At 46.4% G+C, this 13,881-nt stretch overlaps 1 protein-coding gene and 1 long non-coding RNA gene across 2 annotated transcripts in view; one reads left to right on the forward strand and one right to left on the reverse strand.

The window, feature by feature from the left end:
• The window catches only part of IFT56 (intraflagellar transport 56), a 48,307-nt gene extending 47,314 nt beyond the window's left edge, over positions 1–993 (reverse strand). The window contains exons 1-2 of the mRNA XM_047763552.1: positions 846–993; positions 81–218 (exon numbers count right to left, since the gene is read on the reverse strand). Coding sequence (XP_047619508.1) covers positions 81–218; positions 846–848 — 141 coding nt within the window. The 5' untranslated portion in view covers positions 849–993. The remainder of the gene's footprint in view (positions 1–80; positions 219–845) is intronic.
• Positions 994–1,023: 30 nt separating this feature from the next.
• Positions 1,024–7,759, forward strand: LOC125117581 (uncharacterized). The gene is made up of 4 exons (XR_007132655.1): positions 1,024–1,110; positions 1,776–1,909; positions 4,802–4,975; positions 7,730–7,759. It is a non-coding gene; the product is annotated as an uncharacterized LOC125117581 (long non-coding RNA).
• The last annotated feature ends 6,122 nt before the right edge of the window (positions 7,760–13,881 follow it).

Consider the following 13,881-nt stretch of genomic DNA (forward strand, 5'->3'; position numbering starts at 1 on the left):
ATAGCCACCAGCATTCACCCAAGCATTAATCTATGTTCTGGTTATTCACCTCTCAAGAAGCAACCTTCTTTGGACATTACCTCCAACAGAGTAATAGCTCCAGTGAAATCTCTTTGTGAAAGTAGCTCCTCTAGTTTTGGAATCTTCCTACCTTTCTTCTTTCTTCTGTCAGTGTGCGGTAGGTCCCCACCTACAGCAGGTTTGGCTCTTGAAAGCATCTGTGAAAGAAATAACAAAGGCAGCTCTATGATCCAATTTCGATAACCAATTTTTTTTGGGGGGGGGGCAGCAGCTGTGGCACGTGGAAGTTCCCCCGCTAGGGATCGAACCTGTGCCACAGCAGTGACACAAGCGGGTGCACTGACAAACCCAGATCCACCCAACCCGCTGCCCCACCAAGGAACTCCCCTATAGTGAACTTTAAACTGAGAATGACAGCTCCAGGATTTGTAAGTCAAATCCTGTAACGATGAACGCCAGGTAAGCCTATTCAAATTTTTCTGTAACACGTATTTTACTAAAAGGGCCATCAATCTGTGCTTCAGCTGAAAGAAAAACTTCATTATCTCCTCCAATTACAGAGAGATAAGAGATGCTTTTGCGCAGCTCTGTCACCTCAGCCTTCTCTTGGTCTGCTTTCCATCCCACGCGCAGCTCAGCAAAAGGGAAATGGAGAGTCAGGAGGAAAGAACGCAACCACATATTTACAGTTGCACCCCGTCCCCCCTGGGAATATGGGGAGGGTACCACAGATCATCCTCTGCTGACGCTCCTCGAGTTAACCCAGAAATGTGCTGGGAACCTCTAATCTCGAAACTTCTCCCTCACTGTTCAAAGCCACTAACCATCTTGGCGTCGGTTCTGCGAGCCCCGAAGGCAAACAGACAGCAGAAGGCTGGGCCTCAGTAGCGCCTAGGCATCCACGAAGCTCGCTCGGTCTCCACGGCAACCCGGCTGTGCACCGGTCCGTCCAGAGAAGCGCTCGCCGGAGACCCCATGCTCTCGGCATCTTGGTTCCTATGAGTTTTTGCAGCGGCGGAAGTGGAAGTTTCTTTCTCCGGAGGATAGCGTCGTTCTCTGTGCTGAGACCGAGAGTTTGACTGTATTTCTGTGAGTTTACTTTATGAAAAAGAGAATTAGAGTGACATTGTTTTTCAAATGCAAGTTTCCTGGGAAAGTAATTTTCAGGGACCACTTCCGATTTGGACCGCGTTGGGCTCCATAGCAACCCTGGGTGCTGACGGGCATAGCACGTGACCAAGGTCTCTTGGGCTGTGCTGGAGAAAGCCTTGAAAGGAATTTCTGCCTAACCCAGGGAACTTGATGTTTGGAGGCGGGAGTTCACCAGAATCCAGTTTCCTATTTCCATAGATAAACCTATTATTGTGATGTGACTTTATGTTAAGATTCCCGCTCACAGAATTTAGAATAGAACTTATGATTTGCTAGGAATAAGGAAATACAGTGGCCGAAGTGGCAAACATCTGGATTGTTTCTAAAGGTCTGATTTATGACTTTGATTTTTTTTTTTTTTTTTTTTTTTTTTTTGCCGCACCTGTGTCTTGCAGATGTTCCCAAGCTGGGGATCAAACCCTTGCCACAGCAGCTACCCGAGCCGCTGCAGTGACAAGGCCAGTTCACGCTGGAACTCCTTAAGATTTTGAATATTTAAATTAAGATGCAAGTGTGAAGTTAGATAAGTAAACTGATTTTACAGGTGTGCAGAAAGACAAACACAACATAAGAACAGTAAAGTTTTATTAAGTTTTATTCAGCATCTTGTTGAGGATGAAAAAGGACCAGGAATCAGCCACTCAGCCCTGAGCCAACTCCTCGGAAGAAGTATGGGAGGAGCCAGTTTACATATGATTTCTGGCTGGTGAATGCCTGCAGTCAAGCATCTATCTTGGTAAAATATTACTGCTAACAACAAGGAATAGTCTTTTCTAGTTAATCTTTTTAGCTTTTTGATGTATGGGAAGCTGTAAGAACTGAGGTCATTAAAATTCTTCCTGAGTTGTATATCTAACTGTCTGTGGGACCTGCCTATTCCTGTGTGTCCAAAGCATAGATGCCTTATCCTGTTTTTGTCTTAAATTGCTCCAAAAGTGCTGTTGGTCACCAACTGCAATGGTTTGCCACTTAACCCTCGTGGAAAAGGTGAGCAATGCCCTTCATCTTATGGATCCTAACTTTTCTGTGTCCATACCTGTATGATGACTTAAAAAAACCTAAAGGTTGGAGTTCCTGTCGTGGCTCAGTGGAAACAAATCTGACTAGTATCCATGAGGACACAGGTTCGATCCCTGGCCTCGCTCAGTAGGTTAAAGATCCGGTGTTGCCAAGAGCTGTGATGTAGGTCACAGACATGGCTTGGATCTGACATTGCTGTGGCTGTGGCGGCTATAGCTCCCATTCGACCCCTAGCCTGGCAACTTCCATGTGCCACAGGTGCGGCCTTAAAAAAACAGAAAAAAAAAAAAATCCTAGAAGCTGAAAGCCAAGTTTTATTTGGGAACCTTACTAAGGACTATAGCCTGGGAATCAGCTTCTCAGACAGCTCTGAGTAACTGTTCTAAAGAGGTAAGAGAGGAGCCAGGATATATCGTAATTTTTGCTGGGAGAAAATGTACTTGAACATCAAAAAATTACTACTAATTACAAAAAACAGAACTCTCGAGGATTTTATTGCTTGTCTATGTATAGGAAGATACAAGTGTCTGGGATCCTTGATTTATTTCTTTGATATGAATCTAGGGCCTCTATGATTCATATAAATTCCCCTCAGGGTACACCATTGGGCAGAGGGAGGCAGAGTGCAGTGGCCCTCATTCACGGTTTACTGAAGTGGCATGCAGTAGTCTTTGTTTTCTGAAATGACAGGCCACATTTTTTTTTTTTTCTGTCCACAAGTAAGGCTTCTTGTAGCTGAGGTTCTAACTGTTGCACCCCACAGACTATAACTCACAAAAGATAGAATCTGAGTGTAGTTGCTGGAGAGGGGTCATGACAGGGCACAGCCATTCCCCAGGAGACAGCCCATAACAGAAGCTGCTTGAGGCTCTGCTGGAGGAGAAGGCGATTGCTGAGAAAAGCCTACCTTATGTGGGTTGCCAGTACCTGCATCTGAACCCATGCTAGCTGTCTTTGTTGAAGAAGCTTCCCTTCCCGGATCTCTTAGAGTGGTTCGTTAAACCCCTGATTTCTTTTTATTTTATTTTATTTTTAATTTTTTTGTCTTTTCTAGGGCCGCACTCGAGGCATATGGAGGTTCCCGTAGCCGCCAGCCTACACCACAGCAACACAGGATCTGAGCCACATCTGCGACCTACACCACAGCTCACGGCAACGTGGGATCCTTACCCCCCACAGACTATAACTCAACCCGCCACCTCATGGTTCCTAGTTGGATTTGTTAACCTCTGATCCACAATGGGAACTCCAACCCCTGATTTCTTAAATATTGGGTGTGACTAGTTTGAGTGTATTGAGTACAATAAACTAAGTGATTCGAGCATCTTCTACAATTGGCTATGGCTGCTTTATGACTTAATCCCATGATTCTTACCTGGCCTCATTGCTTTAGGTAACAACACCTATGCACAATAAGGAACTATAATAAATATGTGTTGATTGCACTGCTTGTCTATCTTACTCCTGAACCCAGTTAACACAGTTGCAAAAGTGGTCTAAAATCATCGAATCATGGAATAGTAGAGCTGGAAAGGATCTGTGAAGGACATCTAGTCCAACCCTCAGAATTAACAGAGTAATTAACAGAGTTCCCATTGCAGCTCAGCGGTAATCAACCCAACTAGCATCCACGAGGATGTGGGTTTAATCCCTGGCCCTGCCCAGTGAGTTAAGAATCCAGCATTGCTGTGAGCTGTGGTGTAGGTTGGTAGCTGCAGCTCCAATTTGACCCCTAGCCTGGGAACCTCCATATGCTGCAGGTGCAGCCCTAAAAAGCTACAAAAACAAAAAACAAAACAAAACACCCACAGAGTCCAGGGTAGAGGTCTTTCCCACCAAGGTCTAAGGGCAGTGTTGCTCATTATGCTGTTAACAGCCCTGTTGTTCTTGCTCAATCCATTGAAATGATCTCTGATTTCCAGCCGTTTGTGATACTGCTTTAAGCCTCTAAATCCCCAGAGAGGCTGTTTGAACTGTAGCTGTAATTATGAAGAGCAGAATACAGCATTTCATGTACTTGAGAAGAAGCTCTTATTCCCAACTGTAGCTCTCAGAACCTAAGGTGTTATGAACGATGTAATAACAGGTGCCCAAAAACTGGTTGCAGGGCTAAGAGGCAAAGTTGGAACTTGCAACTTTCTTGCCATTGCAACAGTACAGCAATTTCTGAAGAACTATAAAATAAAAACTAGGTCTTCCCAACGTGGCTTAGCTGTTAACAAACCCAACTAGCATCCATGAGGACTCGGGTTCGATCCCTGGCCTTGCTCTGTGGGTTAAGGATCCAGCGATGCCATGAGCTGTGGTGTAGGTCGCAGACGTGGCTCGGATCCTGAGTTGCTGTGGGTGTGGCAGAGGCTCAGATTGAACCCCTAGCCTGGGAACCTCCACATACCTTGGGTGCAGCCTTAAAGAGACAAAAAGACAAATAAGTAAATAAATAAAACGAATTCAGATTGTGATGATGGTTGTACGACTGAGTTGTACTCTTTTTTTTGGGGGGGGGGTTGAGTTATACTCTTAAAACAGGCAAATTTTACGATAAGCGAATTGCGTCTTGCTAACTATGTGTTTGGGGGTTTTGTTTATTGTTTTTGTGTTAATCCAGATCTGCGCTCGAGGGGATGTTCTGGAGTCCCTGTTGCTCCAATGTCGCCCTGATGCACAGTGATACTGGTCCTTGGAAACCACCTGTCAGTCACCTGGGGCATGAGGTGCTGAGGGAATGTGAAAAACAGTAAGACAAGCCTGGGCATTTCTTACTGGAGTGGATTTTTGTTAGGTAAAAGTCTCATAATAAAAAGAAACCTCAAAATTCAAATGCTTTGCAAAAAAAGAGAATGTTTTTCAAAAAATGTATCCCACTCCCTCCTAGCAAGTTACATGGGCTAATGGGGAAAGGACCTCCTTTTGACTGTTTTAAGAAAGAACAAGAAATAACCTGAGACAAAGCATTGGGGAAAATACTCCTTAAAGAAATGCATTTTTTGGAGTTCTCTTGTCGTGCAGAGGGTTAAAGATCCAGCGTGGTCACTGCTGTGTCTCAGGTCATTGTTGTGGTGAGAGTTTGATCCTCGACCCACATGATATGGGTGCTGCCTTAAAAGAAAAAAAAAGAAATGTATTTTTCAATTACTTTAAAATAACTTATTTTTTCCTATTACAAAAGTACTAGATATTCACCATGGAAATTTTGGAAGCCACCGAGATTAAAATGAAGAAAATGTAGGGAGTTCCCGTTGAGGCTCAGTGGTCATGAACCCGAGTATATCCATGAGGACGTGGATTTGATCCCTGGCCCTGCTCAGTGGGTTAAGGATCCTGCGTTCCCGTGAGCTGTGGTGGAGGTCGCAGATGCAGCTGGGATCCCATGTTGCTGTGGCTGTGGTATAGGCTGGCAGCTGCAGCTCCTATTCGACCCCGAGCCTGGGAACTCCCATATGTCACAGGTGTGGCCCTAAAAAGACAAAACACACACACAGAGTAATGTGGACTGTGTAGGGAAACTGCAAAGGTCATCAGGTCCAGAGCAGGAATGAAAGAATAGATCACTTGAAGCGATCAGGTGATCGGGAGTGGGAATGACCATAGGCGATCAGGCTGTGTGTGGCTGGGAAGAGGCAACAGGGAACTTGGGATCTCTGAGTGCCCTGGATGGATGGTCAAGGCCAGACTGGGCGTGGCAGGGAGAGAGAGTCCCACCGCTGGCTGCATCTGGGTGGCCTTTCATGGCTTGGGCTTCTTCCTTGGGTACTATGTCCCTTGGGATAGAAAAGGACTGGGGCTGTGCCCTGAGCCCCATGACAAGACCACCAGGGCCTGAGCATTTACTATGCGTTAAGTGCTTTAAATAATATGAAAACCTAAACAAATGTGGCATATTCATACCATGGAATATTACTCAGCCGTTAAAGAGAATGCTATAACAGGAATGAGCCTTGAAAACATTATGCTATGAGGCCCCTGGTGGTCTAGAGGTTAGGATTTGGCGTTTTTACCCCTGCAGCCCAGCTTCAGTCTGTGGGCTGGGAACTGAGATTCCACATTAAGCTGTTGCATGCTGCAGCCTTTACATACACACACACACACACACACATATATGGTGTCACATACTTTATGTATATATATATATATATGGTGTCACATACTGTATGACTCCATTTATATGAAATGGCAGAATAGGTAAATTCAGAGGCAGAAAATAGATAATTTGTTGCCAGGGGTTTGGAAAAAGAGTGAACAGAAAGTGACTGCTAGGAGTTCCTGTTTTGGCTCAGCAGAAACGAATCTGACTGGCATCCATGAGGACGCAGGTTCAATCCCAAGCATTGATTAGTGGGTTAAGGATCCGGCATTGCTGTCAGCTGTGGTGTAGTTTGCAAATAAGGCTTGGATTCTGCATTACTATGGCTGTGGCGAAGGCTGGCAGCTACAGCTCTGATTTGACCCCTAGCCTGGGAACGTCCATATGCTGTGGATGCAGCCCTGAAAAGACAAAAAAGAAAAGAAAAGAAAGAAAGAAAGTGACTGTTAAAGGGTAGGTACATGGTGTTTCTTTGGGGGGGTAATGAAAATGTTCTAAAATTAGATAATGATGATGCAAAATCTTGTAAACATACTAAAAACCCACTAAATTGTGGAGTTCCCTGATGGCCCAGTGACTTGAGGACTGGCATTGTCCCATGTGACTCAGGTTGGTGCTATGGCAAGGGTTCCATCCCTGACTCAGGAACTTCCACATGCTACAGGCATGGCCAAATAAATAAATAGAATTACATAGCATGCAAATTATGTCTAAAAAAACATATAAGAAGGATTTCCCATTGTGGCTCAACAGAAACTGTCCAACTAGGAACCATGAGGTTGAGGGTTCGATCACTGGCCTCGCTCAGTGGTTTAAGGATCCTGCATTGCCGGGAGCTGTGGTGTAGGTCACAGATGCGCCTCGGATCTGGCATTGTTGTGGCTCTGGCATAGGCTGGCAGCTACAGCTCCGATTAGACCCCTACCCTGGGAACCTCCATATGCCTCGGGTGTGGCCCTAAAAGGACTAAACATATATATTTAAGCAGGGAGTTCCCTTCATGGCTCAGTGGTTAACAAACCCAACTAGAATCCATAAGGATTCGGGTTCAATCCTTGGGCTCAGTTGGTGGGTTGAGGATCCAGCATTGTGGTGTAGGTTGCAGATGTGGCTTAGATCCTGCATTGTTGTGGCTGTGGCATAGGCTGGCAGCTACAGCTCCAATTAGACCCCTAGCCTGGGAACTTCCATATGCCACAGATGTGGCCCTAAAAAGAAAAAAAAAAAAAAAAACAGCACTGAAGCATGTGTAATAGCACTGACAGTGTGCCCAGCCCTATTCTTAATACTTTCTGTAAATAATTCATCTAACTTCCGATTCGAGGTTCCCTAGCCTGGGAACCTCCATATGCCGCAGGTGAGGCCCTAGAAAAGACAAAAAAAAAAAATTCATCTAACTTTCACAACCAATGGACCTAGTACGTAAGGGCTATTATTATTTTCTTTTTATAGGTGAGAAAACTGAAACAGAGAGGTTAAGTGACTTGCCCAGGTCACACAGCTAAAGCAAGTGCTAGAGCCAAGAATTGAACCCAGACAATCTATCTCCTGAGGCTACAGGCTGACTCATCATTTCGCTTATAAATGATCTCAGGTGAGTCACAAGCAAATCAGCAAGGTGGGTTTCAGTACTTCTCTACAGAGGAAAAAACTAGGGAGTTCCCATTGTGGCTCAGTGGAAACAAATCTGACTAGTATCCATGAGGACATAGGTTCAGTCCCTGGCCTCGCTCAGTGGGTTAAGGATCTGGCATTGTCGTGAGCTCCCATATACGCTACAGACCTGGTTTAATGGGCTCTGGCGTAGGCCGGCAGCTGTAGCTCCGATTCAGCGCCTAGCCTGGAAACCTCCATGTGCCATGGGTTCGACCCTATAAAGACAAAAAAAAAAAAAAAAGAGTAAAAGAATTTTAAAAATACAGAGAAAACTCAGAGAGGTTAAGTAACCTGCTCCAAGTTGCACAGGAAGGAAGCCAGGGAAGCAGGATTCAAATCAGGTCTTTCTGATATCAAAGCACACAGCTCCATGTCACCTTCAGCTATTGCTAGCAACTGACCAGGGTGGGGACTGACCTGGGCCTTCCTAGGATCCCACACCTCCGCTCACAGGGAGTTCCTTCTCTTAGAATCATGGGATTACAACATATGGTATTTTTTCCCATGTACGTGTTATGATGATTATACTGCTTTCAGATTGTCCAATTATCTTTTCACCAATTAAACAATTACATTAGCAATCAGAAGTTGAAAATTAGGAGTTTCCACCATGGCACAATGGGTTAAGAACCTGGCTGCAGAGCTCCCATTGTGGCTCAGTGGGTTAAGAACCCAACTGGTACCCATGAGGATGCAGGTTCGATCTCCTGCCTTCCCTCAGTGTGTTAAGGATCCGGTGTTGCCATTAACTGTGGTGTAGGTTGAAGATGAGACTCGAATTTGACTCGACCCCTAGCCTGGGAACTTCCGTATGCAGCAGGTTTGGGCCTACGGAAAAAAAAAAAAAAGAAATCTAGCTGCAGTGACTTGAGTCACTGTGAAGTGCAGGTTCAATCTTAAAAGGATCTGGAGTTGCTGCAGCTGAGGCTCAGATTCAATCCCTGGCCCGGAACTTCCATATGCCAAGGATGAGGCCTTGAAAAAAAGATAAAGTTGAAAACTAGTTTGCTCAGTATCCTTACATAGACAAAGCCACTTAGCTTTAACTGGTGTAAATGAGAGTTACTTTTTGGATCTTCGTTATTCTTTTTTTTTTTTTTCCAGCCACACCTGCAGCATGTGAACGTTCCGGAGCCGGGGATCGAACCCTTGCCACAGCAGTAACCAGAGCCATAACAGTGACAAGGCTGGATCCCTAACCCCTGGGGCCACCAGAGAACTCCCTATACATTCTTTTCATAATTCTTTTCCATTATAGTCTATCTCTGGATATTGATATAGTTCCCTGGGCCATACAGTAGGACTTACTTTGTCCATTCCATATGTAATAGTTTGCATCTGCTAACCCCAAACTCCCAATTTTTCCCTCTGCCATCCTTGGCCCCCTTGACAACCACAAGTCTATTCTTGGGTGTATTTTATTAATTATCCACTGCTGCATAACAATTTACCTTCAATTTAAGTTCATAGCTTAAAGCAATCAATATTCTTATCTCCCATAGTTACTGAATAGCTCCCATAGTGCTGAGCAGCTTGGCAGGGTGATTCTGGCTCAGAGTCTTATGAGGTTGAAGCCAAGCTGTCAGCTGGGGGTTCGAGTCACCTGCTCTCTTGACTGGAGCTGAAGGATCCCATTCCAAGTGGCTCAGCCACATGCTGGCCAGTTAGTGCTGGTTGTTGACAGCAGGTCTTGATTACCTGCCGCATGGACCTTTCCAGAGGGCTGCCTGAATGTCCATACAATATAACAACTGGAAGTTCCCACTGTTGCTCAGCAGTTACAAACCCAACTGGCATCCGTGAGGATGCAGGTTCCACCCCTGGCCCCACCCTAAAAATATATATATTAAAAAAAACCCCGAAACAAACAAAAAACAAACTTGTGCTTTAGCAGTGACTGGAGCCACAGCAGTACAATGCCAGATCCTTAACCCACTGAGCCACCAGGAAGTCCCATAATGTGGGTTTTTTTGTTTTTGTTTTTGTTTTTGTCTTTTTAGGGCTGCACCTGTGGTGTATGGAAGTTCCCAGGCTAGGGGTCTTATTGGAGCTGTTACTGCTAGTCTACACAACAGCCACAGCAATGCCAGATCCGAGCTGTGTCTGCGACCTACATCACAGCTCATGGCAACACCAGATCCTTAACACACTGAGCAAGGTCAGGGATCGAACTCGCAACCTCATGGCTTCTAGCCAGATTTGTTTCCGCTGCACCACAATGGGAACTCTCATGATGGTTTGTTTTTTTTTTTTTGGTCTTTTTGCTATTTCTTGGGCCGCTCCCTCGGCATATGGAGGTTCCCAGGCTAGGGGTCGAATCAGAGCTGCAGCCACCAGCCTACGCCAGAGCCACAGCAACGCGGGATCCGAGCCGCGTCTGCAACCTACACCACAGCTCACGGCAACGCCGGAACCTTGACCCACTGAGCAAGGGCAGGGACCGAACCCGCAACCTCATGGTTCCTAGTCGGATTCGTTAACCACTGTGCCACGACGGGAACTCCCTTTTTTTTTTTTTTTTTGGTCTCCATGATGTTTTTTATATGACCTAGCTTTGGAACTTACACTGTCATTTCTCTAATACCCCATGGATTGCACAATCAGTCCAGTACAGTGTGGGAGGGGACCACACAAGTGTGCAGATATCGGCATGTGAGGCTGGCTGGGGAACAGCTGGCTGCCACATTAGGCAGCCCCACCTCTGGATTACTGTGTGCCTGTTGCCTTTGCTTTCAGACGAGTGTTATCAGAAGGCTTGCTGTCCAAAGTTCCTCTTTTTACCACCACCACCAAGGTCTCTGAGGTCATTTTTTTTTGTCTTTTTGCCTTTTCTAGGGCCGCTCCCACGGCATATGGAGGTTTCCAGGCTAGGGGTCGAATTGGAGCTACAGCTGCCGGCCTACCCCGCAGCCACAGCAACGCAGGATCCAAGCCATGTCTGTGACCTACACCACAGCTCACGGCAACGCCAGATCCTTAACCCACTGAGTGAGGCCAGGGATCAAACCCACCACCTCATAGATCCTAGTCGGATTCGTTTACCACTGAGCCATGACAGGAACTCCTCTAAGTTCATTCTTAAAGAGAGAAATGGCCGTCATTGCCCTGGCATTAACCCCTACCTGAATTCTCCTTCTCCATCCCTTCCCAGTACTTCGTCCCAGGGAACCTCGCTGCTAGGCAGGTTTAGCCTAGGGAAACCCTCCTGCCTGCTTCCTGCCTCTGCCCTCCTGTGTCTGGCTGACTAATGCCTCCTCTGATGCCTGTATTTCCTGGAGAACATCTGTTGGCCGTGGACTTTGGACATTCCATCTGACTCAACCCTCTAAGGTTTGTGTACTTTAAATTTCTATGACTTGGCAGAGCGGACTCATTGCTGTCTTGTGTATGTCTTGCCTCCCTCCCTGATTGGTGCTTCAACTGACACGCATAGCCTGATGTCACACTCACGTGTGCAAGCAGCTGTAACTTTTCGATCAACCCCGGATTTATTTCCTGGAAATTTTCACCTATACTCAGATCTTCTAGCAAAACAACACCAATGAATAAGCAAACAGGAGTTCCCTGGTGGCACAGCAGGTTAAAGATCCGGCTCTGTCACTGCAGTGGCTTGGGTAATTGTTGTGACATGGATTCAGTCCCTGGCCCCAGAATTTCCTTATGCCATGGGTGCAGCCAAAAACTAACAAAAAATGCCCCGAAACTCAAGCAAACAAGAAAAAAAAAAATCTCTCTAGGTGCCCAAATAGAGTAATTCCTCTCTCCTTTCCTTGTCAGTCCTCTAAAGTGAGCGATGTGCCTATTTTTGTTTTGCTTTTTAGGGCCACACCTGCTGCATATGGAAGTTCCCAGCTGTAACTGAATCAAGCTGTAGCCACTGGCCTGCATGACAGCCACAGAAACTCAGGACCTGAGCCGAGTCTGCAACATACACCGCAGCTCATGGCAACGCTGGATCCTGGACTCACTGAGCAAGACAAGGGATTGAACCTGAAACCTCATGGATACTCGTTGGATTCGTTACTGCTGCACCTCAATAGGAACTCCCCGGAGGGATGTGTTTTGATTTTCAACCTGACCATTCGGAGAACTCTCCATTATCAAGTGGGCTGGAACGTAAAACTGTGTGGAAACGGAATTGATTGACAAAGGCGCACTCTCAGGATACAGGATTTAGCATCCTATCAAGGACCAGGGGAGGGTGCCAAATTGCTGCCAGTTGGCTCGTAAAAGCCTGGGGAAGTAGTGGCCCATGAAGAGTGAGGGTGAAATGCCTAAATTTCTGTGGCATGCAGTAGAGGAAGCGGTGAAAAGACTCGGAAAGGTAGACATGCTGGAATAGATAGATATGCTGGTAGGCCAGAAGGTCCACCAAAAAATTAGGCTGTCCAGAGTGGCTCACAGGAATCACATCCAACAAGGCTGGCAGCAACACACTGGTGAGAGGAACACCAACGTCGCTAAGAAGTTCGGTGCCACTTTCTCCACAGGACCGAAGTGATGGAGGGAGGGGCTGTCCTACAGCGTGGCTCACTGATACGGCAGTGGGGTTGATAGGACCCAGATGCCGTAGATCCCAGGTGAGGACCCTTGATTCCAGAGGCCAGGAGTTTGTAACAACAAAGCCAGCGGGGCCTGACCTGCAGAGAGCTTCAGAGACTGTGAATAGAACGGAGTGGCCCTAGGAGCGAAATAGATGGATAGCCAGCAAAGCATTGCTTCACATGTGTAATCTAAAAAGAACCAGAATTAGGAGTTCCCATGGTGGCTCAGCCGTTAACAAACCCAACTAGGATCCACGAGGATGCAGGTTCGATCCCTGGCCTCGCTCAGTGGGTTAAGGATCTGGTGTGGCCCTGAGCTGTGGTGTAGGCTACAGACACGGCTTGGATCCCGCATTGCTGTAGCTCCGATTTGACCTCCACCCTGGGAACCCCCATATGCCTCTGTTTGCCCTGAAAAGCAAGACATAAAAAAATTTAAAAATATCAGATGCAACTTGGAATGGATTTACAATGAGATCCTGCTGAGTAGCATTGAGAACTATGTCTAGATACTTATAGCGCAACAGAACAAAGAGTGGAAAAAAAATGTATACATGTAAGTGTAACTTGGTCCCCATGCTGTACAGTGGAAAAAAAATTAAAAAATAAAAAGAGCAAGAATTAATAAGGATAATGAGGAAGACATTCGCTCCAATAGCAGGTCATAATTTTTTGCCTGGTTTCCATACCTGAACTAGCACTCAGATATAGGATCCAGCGACTAAAGAGGTGGCCCAATCCCCAGGGAGAAATACTGGCAAACACCGTGGCAAGAATGAGTCGTAATGTTTCCTCCAGCCCCTCCCCAAAGAGATCCACGATATCTACGTGGGTGAAGGAACACTAGGAAAAGGGAACGCCCGGACTTCGGGATAACTGTTGAACACAAAGTCAGAGGTCAACTGATACCCTGAGATGTGCAGCCCTTTATGTCCCCTCTACCCCCACTAGTATGGGAGCAAATGGATTTCTGAAAAGGACCCGACTTCTGCTGGGTCCTCTGGGTCCACAGGCCTGCTAGTTGTCATTCCTTAATCCCAGATGCATGTGGGGATTGACATTCTTGGAAGTTGGTCTAATCCTCACGTTGTCTCCTGCCCTCTAGGGTGAGAGCCATGGTAGAGGAAAGGCCAAGTGGACGCGGCTGCAACTGCACCACCTCTCCTCCTCTCTTCCCAACATGGTAACTACAAAATAGCAGTGTGTCCCAGGCTGGAGGCATGACGAAGATGAATGGCACTTTTTTTTTTTGTCTTTTTAGGGCCGCACCCGAGGCATATGGAGGTTCCCAGGGTAGGGGTCTAATCGGAGCTGTAGCTGCCAGCCTATGCCAGAGCCACACAATGCCAGATCCAAGCCGTGTCTGCGACCTACACCACAGCTCACGGCAACGCCGGCTCCTTA

This window comes from Phacochoerus africanus, chromosome 16 (assembly GCF_016906955.1).
Source record: "Phacochoerus africanus isolate WHEZ1 chromosome 16, ROS_Pafr_v1, whole genome shotgun sequence".
NCBI classification, from domain to species: Eukaryota; Metazoa; Chordata; class Mammalia; order Artiodactyla; family Suidae; genus Phacochoerus; species Phacochoerus africanus.